We start from the raw sequence: 16,395 nt of genomic DNA, 5'->3' as shown, positions 1-16,395 counted from the left end.
TCTAATGGCTTCTTGATGTCCACAGGATGAGGCATACGAGGTGCTCCAGGAACTGGCTCCTGCCAACTTCTTTGGCTTTCTCTTGTGCTCCCCCCTCCCCCAGGCATGTCCCTAGCACTCTGTGTACTTGCTTATGCTGAACTATTTGCATTTCTTTTCATGCACAATGTTCTCTTATATCCCCATGGTCTTGTACAGATGGATCCACCTGCCTGCCTGGGAGTTCTCCTCCACCCTCCTCCCCACCCCCCCATCTCCCCCTCAGCTAGACAAACTTCTCTGTCAAGACCCAGTTCTGGCATCAAATGCGCCACTCCCTGGCCTTTGCTATCTCTCTCTAAGGCTGGGTTGAGTGTGCCTCCTCCTCCGTGTTTCCAGAGCCCCCACGCCTGTCACACAGTGTTGTGACTGTCGTGTTTCCCCACTAGTCTGTGCCTGACTTGAGGGCGGGGAGCAAGCAGGCCCTCTTCATCTTTGCCTCCCCAGCCCAAGCATGGGGAGGGGGGGGTCCCTTAAAAATGTTTCCTGAGGAGATAGCCCAGGAGCACTGATGGTCTCCCTCTGGGAAGAAACAATTTGATTCAATATGCACAGCAAGGTAGGCATGGCTTGACTCTCTGGGGAAATCTGCATCTTTTGAGAGAAGCTCATGGGTAATACAAGGAATCTGGAATGGATGGACCAGACAGGATGCGACTGTGTCTGGTGTCTAGGTCTGTGGGCTGATCTGGTGCCTTTAACCACCCCTCCTGGGAAGGAAGGGACCAGAAAGAGAGAGACCTTCAGGGGTGAAGGGAGGGGAGAGGAAGCCCTCAGGGGGCATGAGAGGATGTGCAGAGAGCTGAACAGGGCTGTGAACCCTCAACCCAGTGACCCATTCTCTAGATCAAGCCTTGTCTGACCAGGCTGCACTTTGATCTCCCGGAATTCCCTCTCCCCCAGCTGACGAATAGAAGGCTGATGAGGGACAGAGCAGTCCTTTCCATGGAAAACACAGCAGGTATTCAATCGGCACTGATTCAGTGGGTGAAATGATCCGAGAATTGCCCCCTCACGCATCTTGGCCCCTTTGCTTTGAGAATCCCAGGCTCTCTCAGGGACCTGGCCCTGAGGAGTCTCTGGGTGAGGCTCAGGCTTGAAGAAACCCCTCTCCACCATCATCGCCCATATCCAGCCAGGCTGGATGTGTACCCAACTCCAAACCAGTGGGAGGGGGTCCCCAAAAGATCAGATCTGCCGGGAAACCACACCGTAGACACCCCTGCCCCCCGCCATGGCCACTAGTTCTTGAGCAGGGCACCCAATGGATGCCACTGGGTACCTTGGTGCTACTGGAAGGATGCATTTGGTGGGCCTTCAACTGCTGAGATAGAGATTTCCGGAGGTTTTTCTCTTTGATGCCCTGTAGGAGGGAGGGGGGAAGAAAGGGTTCCAGGCCCCATTCCTTCCTGAGAGCAGAAGAAAAGCAAGAAATTAGTGAGCATGACAGAATGGGACAGAGAAAGGAAAATGGCAAGGCCAAAATTAGATCTGAGAGGCAGAGGGAGGGACGGAGCCTGCAAGAAAAAGAAAGAGGGATGGAGCAAGAGAAACACATTGGCCCCACCTCCCTGGAAGAAGCCAGAGCTCAAAGGCATCATGGTCTAGGTGTGAGGAACTGTCATTTTCATTCCTAGCCCCGGCCCTAAGATTCCTGAAAAGAACAGTGCAGCTCGACCTGTTGCACTTTCTCCCTCTATAGCTATTTTCTGTCTTCCCAGAGGGCCCTGTCAGAACTCACTCTACGTTCTTGAGCGAGATCTTCTGACTAGGTCGAGTGGCTGAGACCGTGATATAGATGTGAAGGGCGGCGAGGTCCAAAAGCATCTCTGGCTTGGGTTCCATTCCAAAGCGTTCTCGGATAACATCGTTCCGACTCTGCAGCAGAGAGCAGTTCAAAGCCATCAGTTAAAAAAGGTGTTTGCTCTCCAGCCCTCATCCCCCGATCTACTCCATGGCACCCCAGAAAAGCATTGCAGCATAAAGTAAGACATCCTAGATAAAGGGGAAAAGGAAGTTTCTGCCCTTGGGGAAGAGGCAACTGAAGAAACTTGGCTCTCAGGGACACTATTTGCTTCATTCATCAGATGCTGGGCAGGCTTCTCAGTGACAGATGCACACAGTGGCAGGGCACAGATGGGCAGATCATCTAGATCACTGCAAAAGTGAGACATGACACCACTTTCTTTCTTTTGTCTTGTTACAAGAGGCCTTCCTGCCTTTTATTGGAGGCCTAAACTCACTCCCCAGCCATACAGGGATCCTCTACTAGCTAGGTGGGAATAAAGAAAGATACTGGGAGGAACTCTCCATAGACCTCAGACCTCAAAGCCCAGGGTGAGAGATGGACCATAGGGATGGGGCAGATATTCTGTTCCTTGAGGTCTGAAAGTCAAAAGCAGCAATGAGTCAACAGAGAAGCCCCTAACATGACAGCCCCCAAATCCTGAAGGTCAGAGTCCCAGCTATTAATGATTCAGCCTGGGTTAGACCAATTGCCCATTTGGCTGAGGTGAAACTAGGATGAGTTAAGGGACTAGGGAGCCACAATGGTATCACTACAGCATAGGAGAGAGTAGAAAAGGAATGCTTCATCAAGGACCATCTATGTAGAAAATCCAAGGGAGGGACACCTGGATGGCTCAGCGGTTGAGCGTCTGCCTTCGGCTCAGGTCCTGATCCCAGGATCTGGGATCAAGTTCCGCATCGGGCTCCTTACAGGAAGCCTGCTTCTCCCTCTGCCTATGTCTCTGCTTCTCTTTGTGTATCTCATGAATAAATAAATAAGATATTTTTAAAAATCCACGGGAATCTACCAAATGCTTAATAAAACTGATGAGTTAGGAAGGCTGCAGGATATATTAGAAACATACAAAAATCAGTTGCGTATCTACATGCTTGCGACAAACAATTGGAAATTCAAATTAAAAGTCAAAATACCCTTTACAATAGCATCAAAAACTATGAAATCATTAGGGATAAATCTGTCAAAAATAAGTGAAAGGCCTGTATACTGAAAACTAGAACACACTGATGAAAAAGACTAAAGAAGACCAAAATAAATGTAAAAATATCCTATATTCATGGGTCAGAAGACTCGGTATGGGGAAGATGTCAATCCTCCTCGAATTGATCTATAGATTCAACCCAACTCCAATCAAAATCACAGCAGATTTTTGGTAGAAATTGACAAGCGAATTTTAAAATTCAATGCAAAGAACCTAGAATGACCAGAACAACTTTGAAAGAACAACAAAGAGGATACATGCGACCTGATTTTAAGACTTACAAAGCTACAGTAATCAAGAGTGTGATGTTGGCATAAAAATAGATAAGTAGATCAGTAAAGAGTTCAGAAATAGACCCACACACATATATAGACAACTGATTTTTGACAAAGGTGCAAAGGCAAGACAGTGAAGAAAGGAGACTCTTTTCAACAAATGGTGTAGGCACAGCTGGATTTCTTTTTTTTAAGATTTTATTTATTTATTTATAGAGACACACAGAGAGAGAGGGAGAGAGAGAGAGAGACAGAGAGACAGAGAGACAGAGAGACAGAGACACAGGCAGAGGGAGAAGCAGGCTCCATGCAGGGAGCCCGACATGGGACTCGATCCTGGGTCTCCAGGATCATGCCCTGGGCTGTAGGCAGCACTAAACCGCTGCACCACCGGGGCTGCCCTGGATTTCTATAGAAAAAGGAGAAGGAGAAGAAGGAGGAGGAGGAGATGAAGAAGAAAATTGGTCGATACCTTGTACTGCCTAAAAAAAATTGTCAAAATGGATCACAGACCTAAATACAAAATCTAAAGTACTAAAACTTCTAGAAAAAAAAAGGAGAAAATCTCTGTGACCTTGAGTTAAGCAAGGATTTCTTAGATATAACATCATTAGCATGATCCATAAAAGCATCATCCATCAAAGAACAAACTGAGAAATTGGATGGACTTCATCCAAATTCAAACATTTGCTCCGTGGAAGATACTGTTTAGAGAATGAAAAGAGAATCCATAGACTGGGAGAAAAACTGCAGATAACTTATCCAACAAGCAACTTAGATCCAGGATATATAAACAAGTCTCATAACTCAGTAACAAGAAGATGAACAACCCCAATAAAAAAGTATGCAAAATATCTGAAAAGATACTTGACCAATAAAAGATGTATGTTGGCAAACAAACACATGAAAAGGTGTTTAACATCATTAGTCAGGGGGAAATGCAAGTGAGAGGAGATACTACTGAGATACCACTGAATACTATTAAAATGACTAAAAATAAATAAATACTGACAATACCAAGTGCTGATGAGGATGTAGAGAAACTGGAATGCTCATACATGGCTGGTGGGAATGTAAAATAGTATTACCACTCTGGAAGACAATATTGGAATTTCTTTTTAAAAAAATGAAAGAAAGACAGGTCTACCATATGATCAAACCATTCCATTCTTAGGTGTTTACCCAAGAGAAAGGAGAGCATATGCCATACAAAGACTTGGGCAAGAATGTTCGTATAAGCTTTGTTTGTAGTAGCCAAAAACCTGGAAACAACCCAAATGTACATCAGTAGGTGAGCTGATAAAAACATTTTGGTACATCCATACCACATAATGCTACTCAACAATAAACAAGAATGGAGTAATGATATACACAACAACAAGGATGGATCTCAAAATCATTAGGCTAGGTGAAAGAAGTCAGACAAAAATAAAGGTATGTACAGTATGGTTTCATTTATATAAAAACTCTAGAAAATGTGGATTAATCTATAGGGATAGGAAGCAGGTCAGTGGTTGCCTGGGGGTTGAGGGTAGGGAGGAAATTACACAGAAGCTTGAGGAAACTTTTGGGAAACTTATGCTCAGTATCTTGATTGTGGTGATGGTTTTGTGCATATAGACATATGCCTAAACCCATCAAACTGTTGTTTTAAATATGTTCAGTTTATGTGTCAACTAGACCTCAATAAAGCTGTTCATTATAAAAAAGAAGAAATTACAGGTGAAGTCCCTATCATCCCGAAGGGGAGGGACAGTGTGAACATGGTCTTGACACCAAATTCCAAAACAATTGAACCAAGATGATCCCTGGAAGCTTGGATGAAGAAATTTAGGGCCAAGAAAATGAGAACCAGACTTAAAAAATGCATAGAGGAACCACAACACATCGCCCCCAGAGTGCTGGTACAAGAGCTCAAGGCTGTTGGAGAAATGTTCCTAACATTTTAGATTGTTAGAAGGAACAACCGTGATGCCTCACAGCACATCTGCAGGTGTTGTTGTCATAGACATCATTAGAGATGAGTTCTCAGCTTATTTTTCTACTCTTACACCAAGCACTTTGGATGTTCTGTGAGCATCTAAGACTCAACGTATCCCAAAAATGACCTTAGCTTTTCCCCAAGCCCATTCCACTCCCTGTATTCCTTAACTCTACCAGATACACATTGAGTCAAAGCCCACTGGTTGTACCTTTTTGTTATTTCTTGAATCCCACCCCACTCCATTCCAACCTGCCCTGGTTCTGGCCTCCATCATGTCTCCTTTGGATAACTGCAATCGCTTCCCAGCTGGCCTACTTCCTCGGCACTATGTAATCTTTCAAAGTGGCTCATCTGCCTGGGTGGCTCTCCTTTTCACATTTCTGTATCCCCACCCCACAGCAGAATTTCTTTACCCCTGGCTACCCATGAGAATCACCAGAGGAATTTGGAAAATATCAACATCTGGAGCCCATTCCCATAGATTTTGATCGATTTGGTCTTGGGTGGAGCAGGACATTTTTTTTTTCAAACCTTCCCAGGGGATGCTAAGTGCAGCTAGGGGTAAGACCCACTGCACTAAATCAGTGGTTCCAACACCATTGGACATGGGAATTCCTTGTACAGCTTGTTAAAAACATGGGCCTGAATCATTTTGAAGTCAGAGCCTATCAGGCCCTTCACCACCTTGCTTCCTGTCTATCCCATTTCATTTTTTATTGCTCCTCACCTCACATTCTGCACTCCAAGCATAATAAATTGCTCACAGTTCTCTCACCAAACCATGCTGTTTCATGCCACCAAGGCTTTTTAGGTGCCTGCCACTTTGCCTAGAATGTGCCCCCTCCACTCTATATCCACACACAGCAAACTTACACTCATCCTTCAAGGCCAAGAGCATGCACGCATCACTTTCTCTGTGAAGCCTCCACTGTCCTCCTCCCAAGAAGAGTTGGTAAGCTGCTTCCTGGCTGCTCTTGCTGGCACTGTACCCTGCCATGATCATAGGACCGATGCATTGTTTTATATGCACTCATGCATAGGTCTGTTGATGAGATCTAGTGGGCTGGGACAGTTCTGTGTTTACCTTGATTGTTAGCACCTAGCACAGGGCCTGCTCCACATTAACGCTCAGCGAATGTTTCTAGAAGAACTGAATTGGGAATCATCTTACTGGAGCTAGGCATGGGGGGTTGGGACCCCCTGTTACCCCAATGGGCTTTGGAAACCTTGAGATCCTGTGATGGTGACAGAGTTACAGGGTTTGCTTGCTCCCCAAAACGGATGAGATCTTTCCATACACACAGACAGGACTAGAGCCACAGCCAGCTCTGGTCACCAGGCCTAAACAATGTGACCATGTGCCTACAATGGTGGCAGGAAAGGAAAGGGTCTTTAGAGCTACCTGAAGGATGGAGTACCTTACAGAGTAACTTCACAGTGATGGCAGAACTGCCTGACTGCTTATTTGTCCACTGGGCTGCCTGTCTGGGTATCCCCAATCAGACTCTACCTGGATGTACAGGTACTCGAAAGCAGCAGGATCCCGCCGCAGCAGTTCCACGGGGTCTTTGGGGAAGAAGCTGATTCGGAAGAGGCATTTCATTCCTTGGTAGTGTGTCCGCTGTACCACCTGAATCCCAGGGAGGAGAGGGGTGAGGAAAAGAGATCTGGGAATCCGTGGCTGTAGCAAGGAGAGCTGGCTTGGTGCTTCCTCAAGGCAGGGCTTGGGGCAGAGCTGGGCTGTTGCTCATCACTCCCCCCACCTGGCTCATCCCGATGATCCTTCAAGGAAAGGTCTATCCTGCCCCCCTGGTCCAAAGTGACTATAATTTTTAGATCACATCACCAGGATGTGGCCTTTATCCACAAATGGGTCTAAGGCCCAAGATACGAGGTGGGAAGAAAGGACTCCTGGGAACTTATCCGACACTCTTCTTGCTGTGGGACTAATGCCTTTACCCTGCAGAGAGGCTCAGCACCAGCAGAGGAAGTTGCTAATGAAAAGCCAAATGGAGGTTTTAAAAGCCCAATTGGAGGTATAGGTGAGACAAGCTGGCCAAATATTGGTAACTGATGAAGCTGCCATAGGTCATGAGGATTCATGATACAATTTTTTAGACTCTGGTGTATGTTAGAGGTCTGTTTTTGTTTTTGGTAATAAAAAAGTTTAAAATTCCATTTGGAAAAAGAGACTGATTGAACTCAAAAGGCCTCTTGAGGGGCTGGGGGTGGGGGTGGGGAGTTGAATAGGCCACCCTTTCAAGCTAACAATCTTCGCATTTGGCTGACGGCTAACCTTGAAGAGTTTTTCTTTCCTAAAATCCTCTCTCTCTCTCTCTCTCTCTCTCTCTCTCTCTGTGTGTGTGTGTGTGTGTGTGTGTGATTTTGGTTTTTGTCGCATTCACATCTCCATTTAGGCATTTCTTTTTCCCTTCCCTCACCAATCTCTTCCCTCCTCTGGGAATCCTGATCAGCTCTGGTTTGCCTATCTGGCTCTTTCTGGGTGCTTTACCATTGGTGAAACACCGGCCAGCATTCCTGGCTTTCCCCAGCCTCTTTCTCCTACTCTGCCTTGGCAGTTGACATGGGTGACATGCTGCTTGTTCTCGGCCCCACTCAGCCCACCCTTGTTCCGGTCTTGGTGGTTTCAGTACACTCTGCTTATTGACCTTTTCATTTTAAAGACTGTCTGAAGGCTGAGTTTCCTCTCAGAGGCAGAAAAGTCTAGCAGGCAGGGCTTTTAGGAGGCAGGAGGCTTGACAGTGACTCACCACTCCATACCCTTCCCACTAGAGACCAAGATTCACAATCTCCATGCCCTTCCTAGGTCACAAGGAACACAGCCCAAAGTCTGCTGGATGTGGTTCATGTAGATCTTAGCTGAGAGCTATAACTTCTGCGGGCTGGCTGAGCCAATCATGATGAATTTTCCAGAAAGAAGGTACCTGGAGTCCTCTTCCCTAGTAGAGGCCACATGCAGCCCTCAAGCCATGCTGAAGGAGTTACTTACATAAGCCAGGGGCTGCTTGTCCTGGAGAAGCAGGAACTTGTGATTCTGTTCCAGCCCGGCATATTCAAGGACGAGGGCAAAGTGCTCAATGCACCTCAAGGAAAGCCGGTCCTGTAATGTCACCATCACGTCCTGTGGGAGAGATGAGAGCCTTGAGAGGGAGACAGCTCCATTCCAGTTCTGCGCTACTCTCAGCACCCAATATGGGAGCAGGAGACTGAACACTGAACAAGAAAGATGGCTCCCAGGGAGGAGGCTGGGAAAGGGGCCAGAAGGAGACACAGGCCTTTAGGATGGCCCAGGTCTTCTCTAGGATGAGGACAGTGACCCATGAGGACTTGAGCCCTGGGGAGCACCGAACGTGCAGGAGGTAGAGGGAGGGGTTTCAGAACTTGGCCTGGCACAGGCATATGGCAAAATGTGGTCACAACCCCCCCTCCCTCCTTCTCTCCTTCCACTCAAAATGTTTTCCAAGCACATATCAAGTGAGCCACCGAATAAGGCAGGCACTATGCTGGTTCTCCCTTCACCTTCCCTAAGCCGGAATGTTCTCTCTAGTCTGTCTACCAACCCTTTTCTCAGGAACTCACAAATTAAGGGCCATAGTCATGTGATTAAAAGTAGACTCTTTCTAGATTCAGAATCTAAATTGAATGACTGAGTTACTGGCAGAATGTTCATTTCTTTTTGTTTGTTGCTGGCTTTCAGAGAATCAATTTAGCGACTTGAAAAATGTGTCCGCGCAGAGGCACTGTGTCACGTGTCTTGTGTATAGTCATAAATCTGACTTCTTCTGGGCTCTGTCTGCTCTGCTGCCCTACTTTTAATATTAGGATGTCTGCAAACACATCCTTGGGGGCTGCCCAGATGTCAGTTTTGTGACTTCTGCCATCTATTTGCTGGGACTTCAGCATACTCGAGGCTGCAGTATGTGTGTGTATGTGTGTATGTTTGCCTGTATGTTCAGGGAGTCAGCCCAGCTCAGCCCCTGGAGGCCAGAAAGAAGCCTCCTTGGGAATGAGAAGCTCCCTTACAGCCAGGGTTGCCGAACAAGCCCCTCAGTGAATATTAAAAGACGCTAAGCCATTCAAATGTGAGGCTGGAAACTGGTGGGTACTTGAGAGTATTTCTTTGTATCATCCAAGTAGCCACAGAGGTGCCAGTATTGCTGGAGCTCTGGCAGGGACAAATGAGGTTTTCTTTGCAGTTTAACTGCACTAGAATTGTGGATGGCCAAGCTGGTGATTGCCAACTGGTGTTACAAGTGGAACAGCCCCCGTGCCAGACTGTCGATTCACCCAGGTACCTCTCTGGGACAAGTGGCTTGGCAGCTGCTCCATGTTCCATGAATGGCCAGTGTGTGTTCCTTCCCTGAAGTAAGGGTGAGATCACAAGTCAGGGGATACTGCTGTCCTGGAAGGCTGGGGCTACCTGGAAGCAACAATGTCATTGTGTCACAGTGTCATTGCAAGGTGGGGGAAGAAGCCTGGGCCAGGCCAAGTTCCAAGGAGCAGATGTTCTGGGATGGAGACAGATCTACAAGGGACATACCGGCCCATGAATAAACACCACGAAGGATTCTGCTGCAGAGAGATATCCATATCTGGGGGAGGGCCATGTGGACACTCCTGGGTGGCCTGGTTGTGCTTCAATGTCCCTCCCATAGACTGAGACCTCCAATAGGCAAGAGACCATCCCAGGAGCCCCTAAGGAATATATTTTGGTCTGGGGCCCCTTGGGGGACCCACCCAGGCCTAAGCCTTCCAAAGAGACTCTCAGTTCAATCCACAAGGGTTAGGCCCAGTATTTTACGACTTGGGCGCTATTGGCACTTTGGGCAGGACAATTCTTCATCATTCAGGGACTGTCTCACTCCCTCCAGGGCACTCAGCATCTCTGACCCTGAGACACTCAATGCCAGGAGCACCATAAACCATGTGATGACCCAAAATTCCTAAATGCTGTCTGGGAGGGGAATGGCAACTCTGGCTGAGAAACATTGGCAAGGCCAACTCTGAACACCTGATAATTCCTCTTAGAGAAGTTTCCTGGCTCAGGGGTTTATTTATAGGGTTGTCTTGGCCACAGCCTGGGGACTTCAGGATGACTATTAGCCAAGGTGGGTTTTCTGGCAGCTGCTATTCCACTGGTTGCATGGAAATTCATTTTGGGGAATGGCATTCTCTTTCTAGATGGAGTCCAGAAGGAGCAAGAGTGGTTACTTCTTTTTTTTTTTTAATTTTTTTTTTAATTTATTTATGATAGGCACACAGTGAGAGAGAGAGAGGCAGAGACACAGGCAGAGGGAGAAGCAGGCTCCATGCACCGGGAGCCCGACGTGGGATTCGATCCCGGGTCTCCAGGATCGCGCCCTGGGCCAAAGGCAGGCGCCAAACCGCTGCGCCACCCAGGGATCCCAAGAGTGGTTACTTCTGTCCCATTTCAGAGTTGAACCTGGGGTTTCATCGTTTCATTGCCTCTCTTCCTCAGGACTAAGGGAACCACTACAACTTTCAGACAACTAGCTGAGCTCTTAAGAACAGCTCAGTAACTGCTCTTCCTATGAAAGGAGTAGCCAAAGGGACTGTTGCTGGACGTTTCACATGTTGGTTTGGTGCTTAAGATCTGGTTGTTATGTTAAGTGAAGCATGGCTAAGCTAATCTCCCAAGAGATTGTGTTTGTTGATTTCTGTGTGTAAGTGTGTGTAGGTGTTATTGTAGCAATATAAATCACTTTTGCTTTATAAATGTTTTAATGATCTTCACACTCCTTAGCTCCTCAGAGTCTTGAAGGATCCCTTATAACACTGACACAAAGGAGTTCACAAGTGGGAGTGTACAAACATGCACTCATGCCTGTGCATACATGTGCAGGCATGCATGCGTATGCACTCACACACACACACAGTTGCGCACTCAGGTCTCCCCACCCCCACCGCCCGCTCATCCAAGGGCTGTGTGTTCTTGCAGCCTGGGGCTCACAGAGGCAGAAGTTCAAAGGCCACCTTGCTTCCCAGCAGCAATTCTGTGCAGACTCAGGGACACCCATGAACCAGCAGCCTTGTGTGCCCTAGAAAGGACAGATGCTAACCCGAGAGGCAAGACCCTGTATGTACCTTAACAGTGGTCCGGCCATCAAAAGTGAATGATTTGATCTGCCCATTTTCTAAGAAAACCTTCAGGACGTTGGGGATGAGGAGAAGAGCTTCTTTCTTCATCATTTTCTGTGAATAGGCAGGAAAAGGTCAAGGAGAAGGGCTCATTTAGAAGGCAGAGGGGAACCAGAGATGGGGTATAGAGAGGAAGAGAATGGAGCAAGGGAAGGAGACAGGGAGCCACAGATATGGAAGGACAGAGAGACAGAGGAAAGAACAGATCAGTGATGATGTCACCTGCAGACCAGAACCAAATGCTCTCAGAAAACACTGGGCCATGTCAATAGTTAATCCTTCATTTGATATCATGGCACACCCCCATTCTACTGTGACTCAAAATTCCACAACATAGGGTGGTGCTTGGCCCTCAGAGACCAGATGGAAGGCCTCCTTAGGACCCACCTCACTTGCCTGCTCTTACGTCCTGACTCTTCCCATTCCACCAGGCTCTTCACACCCAGAGATCACATCCATGTTCCTGCCTTTGTGCTCCCAAACTCCCTCCTCTCCCATCTCCTTTCTGACCTGGCCCCTGCCTACTTCTCCAGAGTCCTGTCTTGCCAGGACTGTACCCACCTTGCTCTTCCATGCCTCTATACCTGTGACAATCATTCAGGGACTGTGTCACTCCTTGCAGGACACTTAGCATCTCTGACCCTGAGACACTCAATGTCAATAGCATGCCAAGTCGTTGGGATGACCCATAACCCCTCAGACATTTCCAAAAACTCTCTGAGCATGCACAGTACTCATCCTGATTGAGAACCACTTTGGCAAAGCCTGTTTTTGAACACCTGATAACTTCTGAGCAAAAGTTTTCTTGGCCCAGATGTTCCCTTATTTATAGAGTGTCGCGTGTTAAGCTCTCAATAAATATTTGTTAAATAAAGACTATTCTCTCTGCCTTCCTCTTTCCCTCCTTGGCAAACTCCTATTCATCCTTCAAAACCCAGCTTAAATAAAAATTCTGTACAGTCCAAACTCATCAGGTACTTGGACCTGGTGTTCCCATGTGTTCTCATAGGAACATTATACACACCTCTTTCAGTGTTCTTAGTGTATTTTTGAGGAATGTTTGTCTTTCACAAATGGTGACCTTGGAGCACATCGATGTCCTATTTAATCTTTGTAGTTCTGACATTGAGTGGAGTTCCTGGCATAGTTGGTGCTCAATAAATGGCTGCTGAATATATGAGCAGTAGATGCTTAATATGTGCTTACTTGAATGATAAGAATTATTAAGAGAATCCAATCATTTCCCTGGGCTATCACCAGTTTTGTAGGAACTGAAAAGCCACATAAGATGGCCAGAAATCCTTAATTCAATGGGCATTCATCAAGCCTCTTGTGTATACTCCACACCACGCTAAGTTCCATGAGGATTAGGCAAAAATAGAGGACTGGGTTTGGTCTTATACTCTTATTGCAGTGATCTGGCACACACACATGAATCCACTAGAGACCAATTATAAAACCAAAACCAAACCAACAGGTAAGATTTCCTAGGTGAGGCGAATTAAATTTTGATTTTGAAGGAGATGAAAGGCATAGACTATTAGAGGTGCCAGAAGAGGGAGAGTCCACATCTAGGGACTGTCGTGGACATGAAAAAATAAACAAGCAAGTCCTCCTGGGTCAGGGTTTGGTTGGTGGTGGTGGGGATCCAGAAGTCAAACCATGGTAGGAAGTGATGGGGTATAAAGTTGGAAAAGTGTGAATTCCTGGTTCTCTCCCTGGTCCTGAGATGCCTTGCTCCTACCAAGCCCAGAGGCCCTGGATCCCCAGGCTGGTGACACTCAGAGGTGGCAGGTTTTATTTAGCACACTGGGTTGGGCTCAGGTAATTACTTAATTGATTTTGCTTAAAAATAGAGTTGGCAAGGAACGCCCACAGGATTTATTTTTGCTCTGGCTGCTTAATAAAGCCCCAGAACACCATGGCCAAGGGATAATAGGACAGCCTGGAGTTACCTGGGCCTGGACTCCCCTAAGTCCCAACCAATGGTGAAGCTACCAGAGTCTACACTGGAGGCATGGGAGGCTGGAGGTGACATCAGGTAATTTCCTGAGCACAGCTAGAGTGGGAAGATTGATGTCCATCTCATTCATATTCATATTCTCTCTCTCTGTCTCTCTCTGTCTCTCTCTGTCTCTGTCTCTCTCTCAGATAGGAGCCTCACACTGCACTTGCTGGCCTGTCCAGGAGCAACGGAAGTAACCCTGGGTGGGTCCTAGCCACTCTGGGGCATTTGCTTTTAGGTTGGTCTGGAGTCGGGGCTTGATCGGTCTGTGGATAGCTGCAATGTATGGAAAGGGGAGTCATGGTGTAGGAAGAGGAGAGTGGGGAAGAAAGAGTAGAGGGAAGAGGCAGAGATGGGAAGAAAAAGGGAAGAGAGAGATGGAGGCCTGGTGGTGGCCTGGCCTTGACTGATTGCTCTGTAAGGCTGAGATGGAATAGTTTGTCCTTTCCAAGTTCAATCTGCTTTTCCTCTGGCTTCTCGAGGGCTCAGGACACAAATGTCCCCTCAGTGGCTTTGATCTAACTGTGTCCTTCACCATGATCTCCAGGGCTTCTGGACTGTTCCCTCTTCTCTCTGCTCACCACCCCCTACTTCTCTTTAGCTTCTTCTGTTAGGGCTGACATGGAGCCCAAGCACCAATTATTTGACAGCTTCCCCAGTGGGACCCTGTAGAGTCCCCTGGGCTTCCAGATTTCCTTATATGGGGATGGAAGATGGCCTGGACTGAGTTGGGGGATGAGTGCCAGGGAAGAGGAGATGGAAGACACCTCTGTCCTCTAACCCTTCTTCTGAGTAGCTCTGCTTCAAGGGACTACAGAAGTGCCTGGCACCCCACTGGTTTCTACTCAGGCTGGGCCTGCTGACTTTCCTCAACTGCAGCTGTGCCTCTGTACAGAAATGCCATGGGCCTCATGAGAGCCCAGCCCACAAAAACCTGCAAAAGCATACAAATGCCTGTTAGCTCTGGCTCTCTCTGTCCTCACCCCCATTGGCTATCACAGGCTTCTGCAGACTCCTGGGGGACTCCAGCCATAATCCATGCCTGCTTAACACACACCTCTCCGCTCTCCACCCATCTCTTCTCATTTACTTATCTAGAGTGGGCAGCTCAGCTCATGTACATCCCACAGAGCAGTAAGAAAGACTGCGGGCTGGCCATGACCCTCACAGCCCACCCCCACTCCGACCCAGCCTGGCAGCTCTAAGGCATGAACCATCAAGCATCATCCACTCCTTGAAACCATACCCTCAGCGTGGGATTCCGTGTTGTCTCAATCTGAACTACTTCTCCCCAACCCCCCAACATCACCAAGTGGTATCCAGTGGCAGGGAACAGGTGTTTATTTTGCATCCATAATCAAAGCTTTGTGACAGTGAGAGTCTAGTCTGTATCATTTCCCCCAGCTGCTTGCTGGTGTCTTCTCCAGTCAAGACATGCCATTGCAGGATCACTTCAGTGTGAAGAGGGCTCGATTTCACCAGCCACTCCTTGCTCTGGATCTTCAGAAAACCATTACCTCCTTCCCGCCTCTATCAAATAGCCCAGAGATGTTTGTGAAGTGCTTGCTCTGAGTGCATGCTACTGTGCTACAGATGGGGATTTCTCTAAGCACCACGAGAATCCTAAGCAAAGTGATACAGATTCTGTGTCCCTACAGTGCTCAGGGCTCTTCTGGATGCCACATACTCCTCTAACTCACCACCAGCCTGGAGCCCCGTGATCCTCCGCTTCCAACCCGTTCATAATACCATCCACCCCGAGTAGCAGCAGATGAGTACCTGCTCCAGAGCCAGACATCCATGGCCAGGCTGATTCTAGCCAAGGGCCGAGGACAGGGAGCTAAAGCTGCACTTACTGCGTCTGTGTCTCCAACTGCCACCTGCTCAGAAAATCGGACCTTCGCAGGATTCCATCTTAGCCTGGCCTTCTTTGCAGCACTGATGAAGGCAGATTTGGGAGACTGGAAAAAGAACAGAGGGCCGGTGAGTTCTCTATCCCTGGGAGAAACCTGACCTTTGCCACGCTGGAGTTAAGATGTCTCAGTATAGGTACACTTTGCCTTACTGATCCATAAGTCAATAAATACATATCGATTCCCTATTAGGTGCAAGGCAATGTGCGAAGTGCTTCCTTCTATGATTGGTGTGTTCTGAAAAGGCCGGGCATGAATTGAATTTGGGTAAACTGAATCCCGTAATGAACACTCCAGGCCTAGGGGAGTGCACAAAAATTATCTTGTAATGACATACACTGAATTATTATATATTTGGTTTTCGTAGTGTGAGAATAACAGTGGTGGCTTTTATTACATCCAAATATGAGCATCTCAAAGGATTTACAGAAATGATCTTACTCATCTCATAGATATGCCCTGCCCCTAGGAAGGAGATTATAGAAAATAATTCAAGGAAAATCAGGAGTCTTGCTGAGGGTTCCCCACCATGTCTTTGGGGGGCATTTATTCAATCATGTGACACATTTAGGGAAGACCTCCTATGTGCCAGGCACTGTTCTAGGTGATGAGGGATTCAGAAGTGAACAACACAAAGCTCCTAGCCTCAAAGAGCATCCATCTAGCAGGAACAGAGACAAGAAACAAATCAATATCCTATTTTAGGTGGCAAATAAGGACCCTGAGGACAAATCAAGCAGGGTGAATCAGGACTACACAAGAGAAGGTACAACTGAGCAGGGTGGGGGGGCAATGGGGGTGAGATCTCTCAGAGGAGGTGACATTGCAGCAGTGACCGGAAGCAAGTGAGGGAGAGAGCCATGTGGTACCTGGAGAAAGAGCCTCCCAGGCAGACAGAATGATAAAGGCTCCATGGTGGGAGGAGGGTCAGGGTGCATGAGGAATAGCAAGGAAGCCTAGTGTGGCCAGAGCAGGGCGATGAATAGGGAGC

General features: G+C 47.5%; 1 protein-coding gene across 2 annotated transcripts in view; it reads right to left on the bottom strand.

The window, feature by feature from the left end:
* The window catches only part of FRMPD3 (FERM and PDZ domain containing 3), a 44,692-nt gene extending 29,243 nt beyond the window's left edge, over nucleotides 1-15,449 (bottom strand). The window contains exons 1-6 of one of the 2 annotated variants that reach the window (XM_038588011.1): nucleotides 15,348-15,449; nucleotides 11,433-11,540; nucleotides 8,317-8,448; nucleotides 6,817-6,936; nucleotides 1,781-1,917; nucleotides 1,322-1,448 (exon numbers count right to left, since the gene is read on the bottom strand). In XM_038588011.1, coding sequence (XP_038443939.1) covers nucleotides 1,322-1,448; nucleotides 1,781-1,917; nucleotides 6,817-6,936; nucleotides 8,317-8,448; nucleotides 11,433-11,537 — 621 coding nt within the window. In that variant the 5' untranslated portion in view covers nucleotides 11,538-11,540; nucleotides 15,348-15,449. Of the gene's footprint in view, nucleotides 1-1,321; nucleotides 1,449-1,780; nucleotides 1,918-6,816; nucleotides 6,937-8,316; nucleotides 8,449-11,432; nucleotides 11,541-15,347 lie in introns of those variants that run through there. The other variant, XM_038588012.1, reaches the window with a different exon arrangement.
* Between the last annotated feature and the right edge of the window lie 946 nt (nucleotides 15,450-16,395).

This window comes from Canis lupus, chromosome X (genome assembly GCF_011100685.1).
Source record: "Canis lupus familiaris isolate Mischka breed German Shepherd chromosome X, alternate assembly UU_Cfam_GSD_1.0, whole genome shotgun sequence".
NCBI classification, from domain to species: Eukaryota; Metazoa; Chordata; class Mammalia; order Carnivora; family Canidae; genus Canis; species Canis lupus.
Note: the sequence above shows the minus strand (reverse complement) of the source record. Positions and strands in the feature narration are given on the sequence as shown.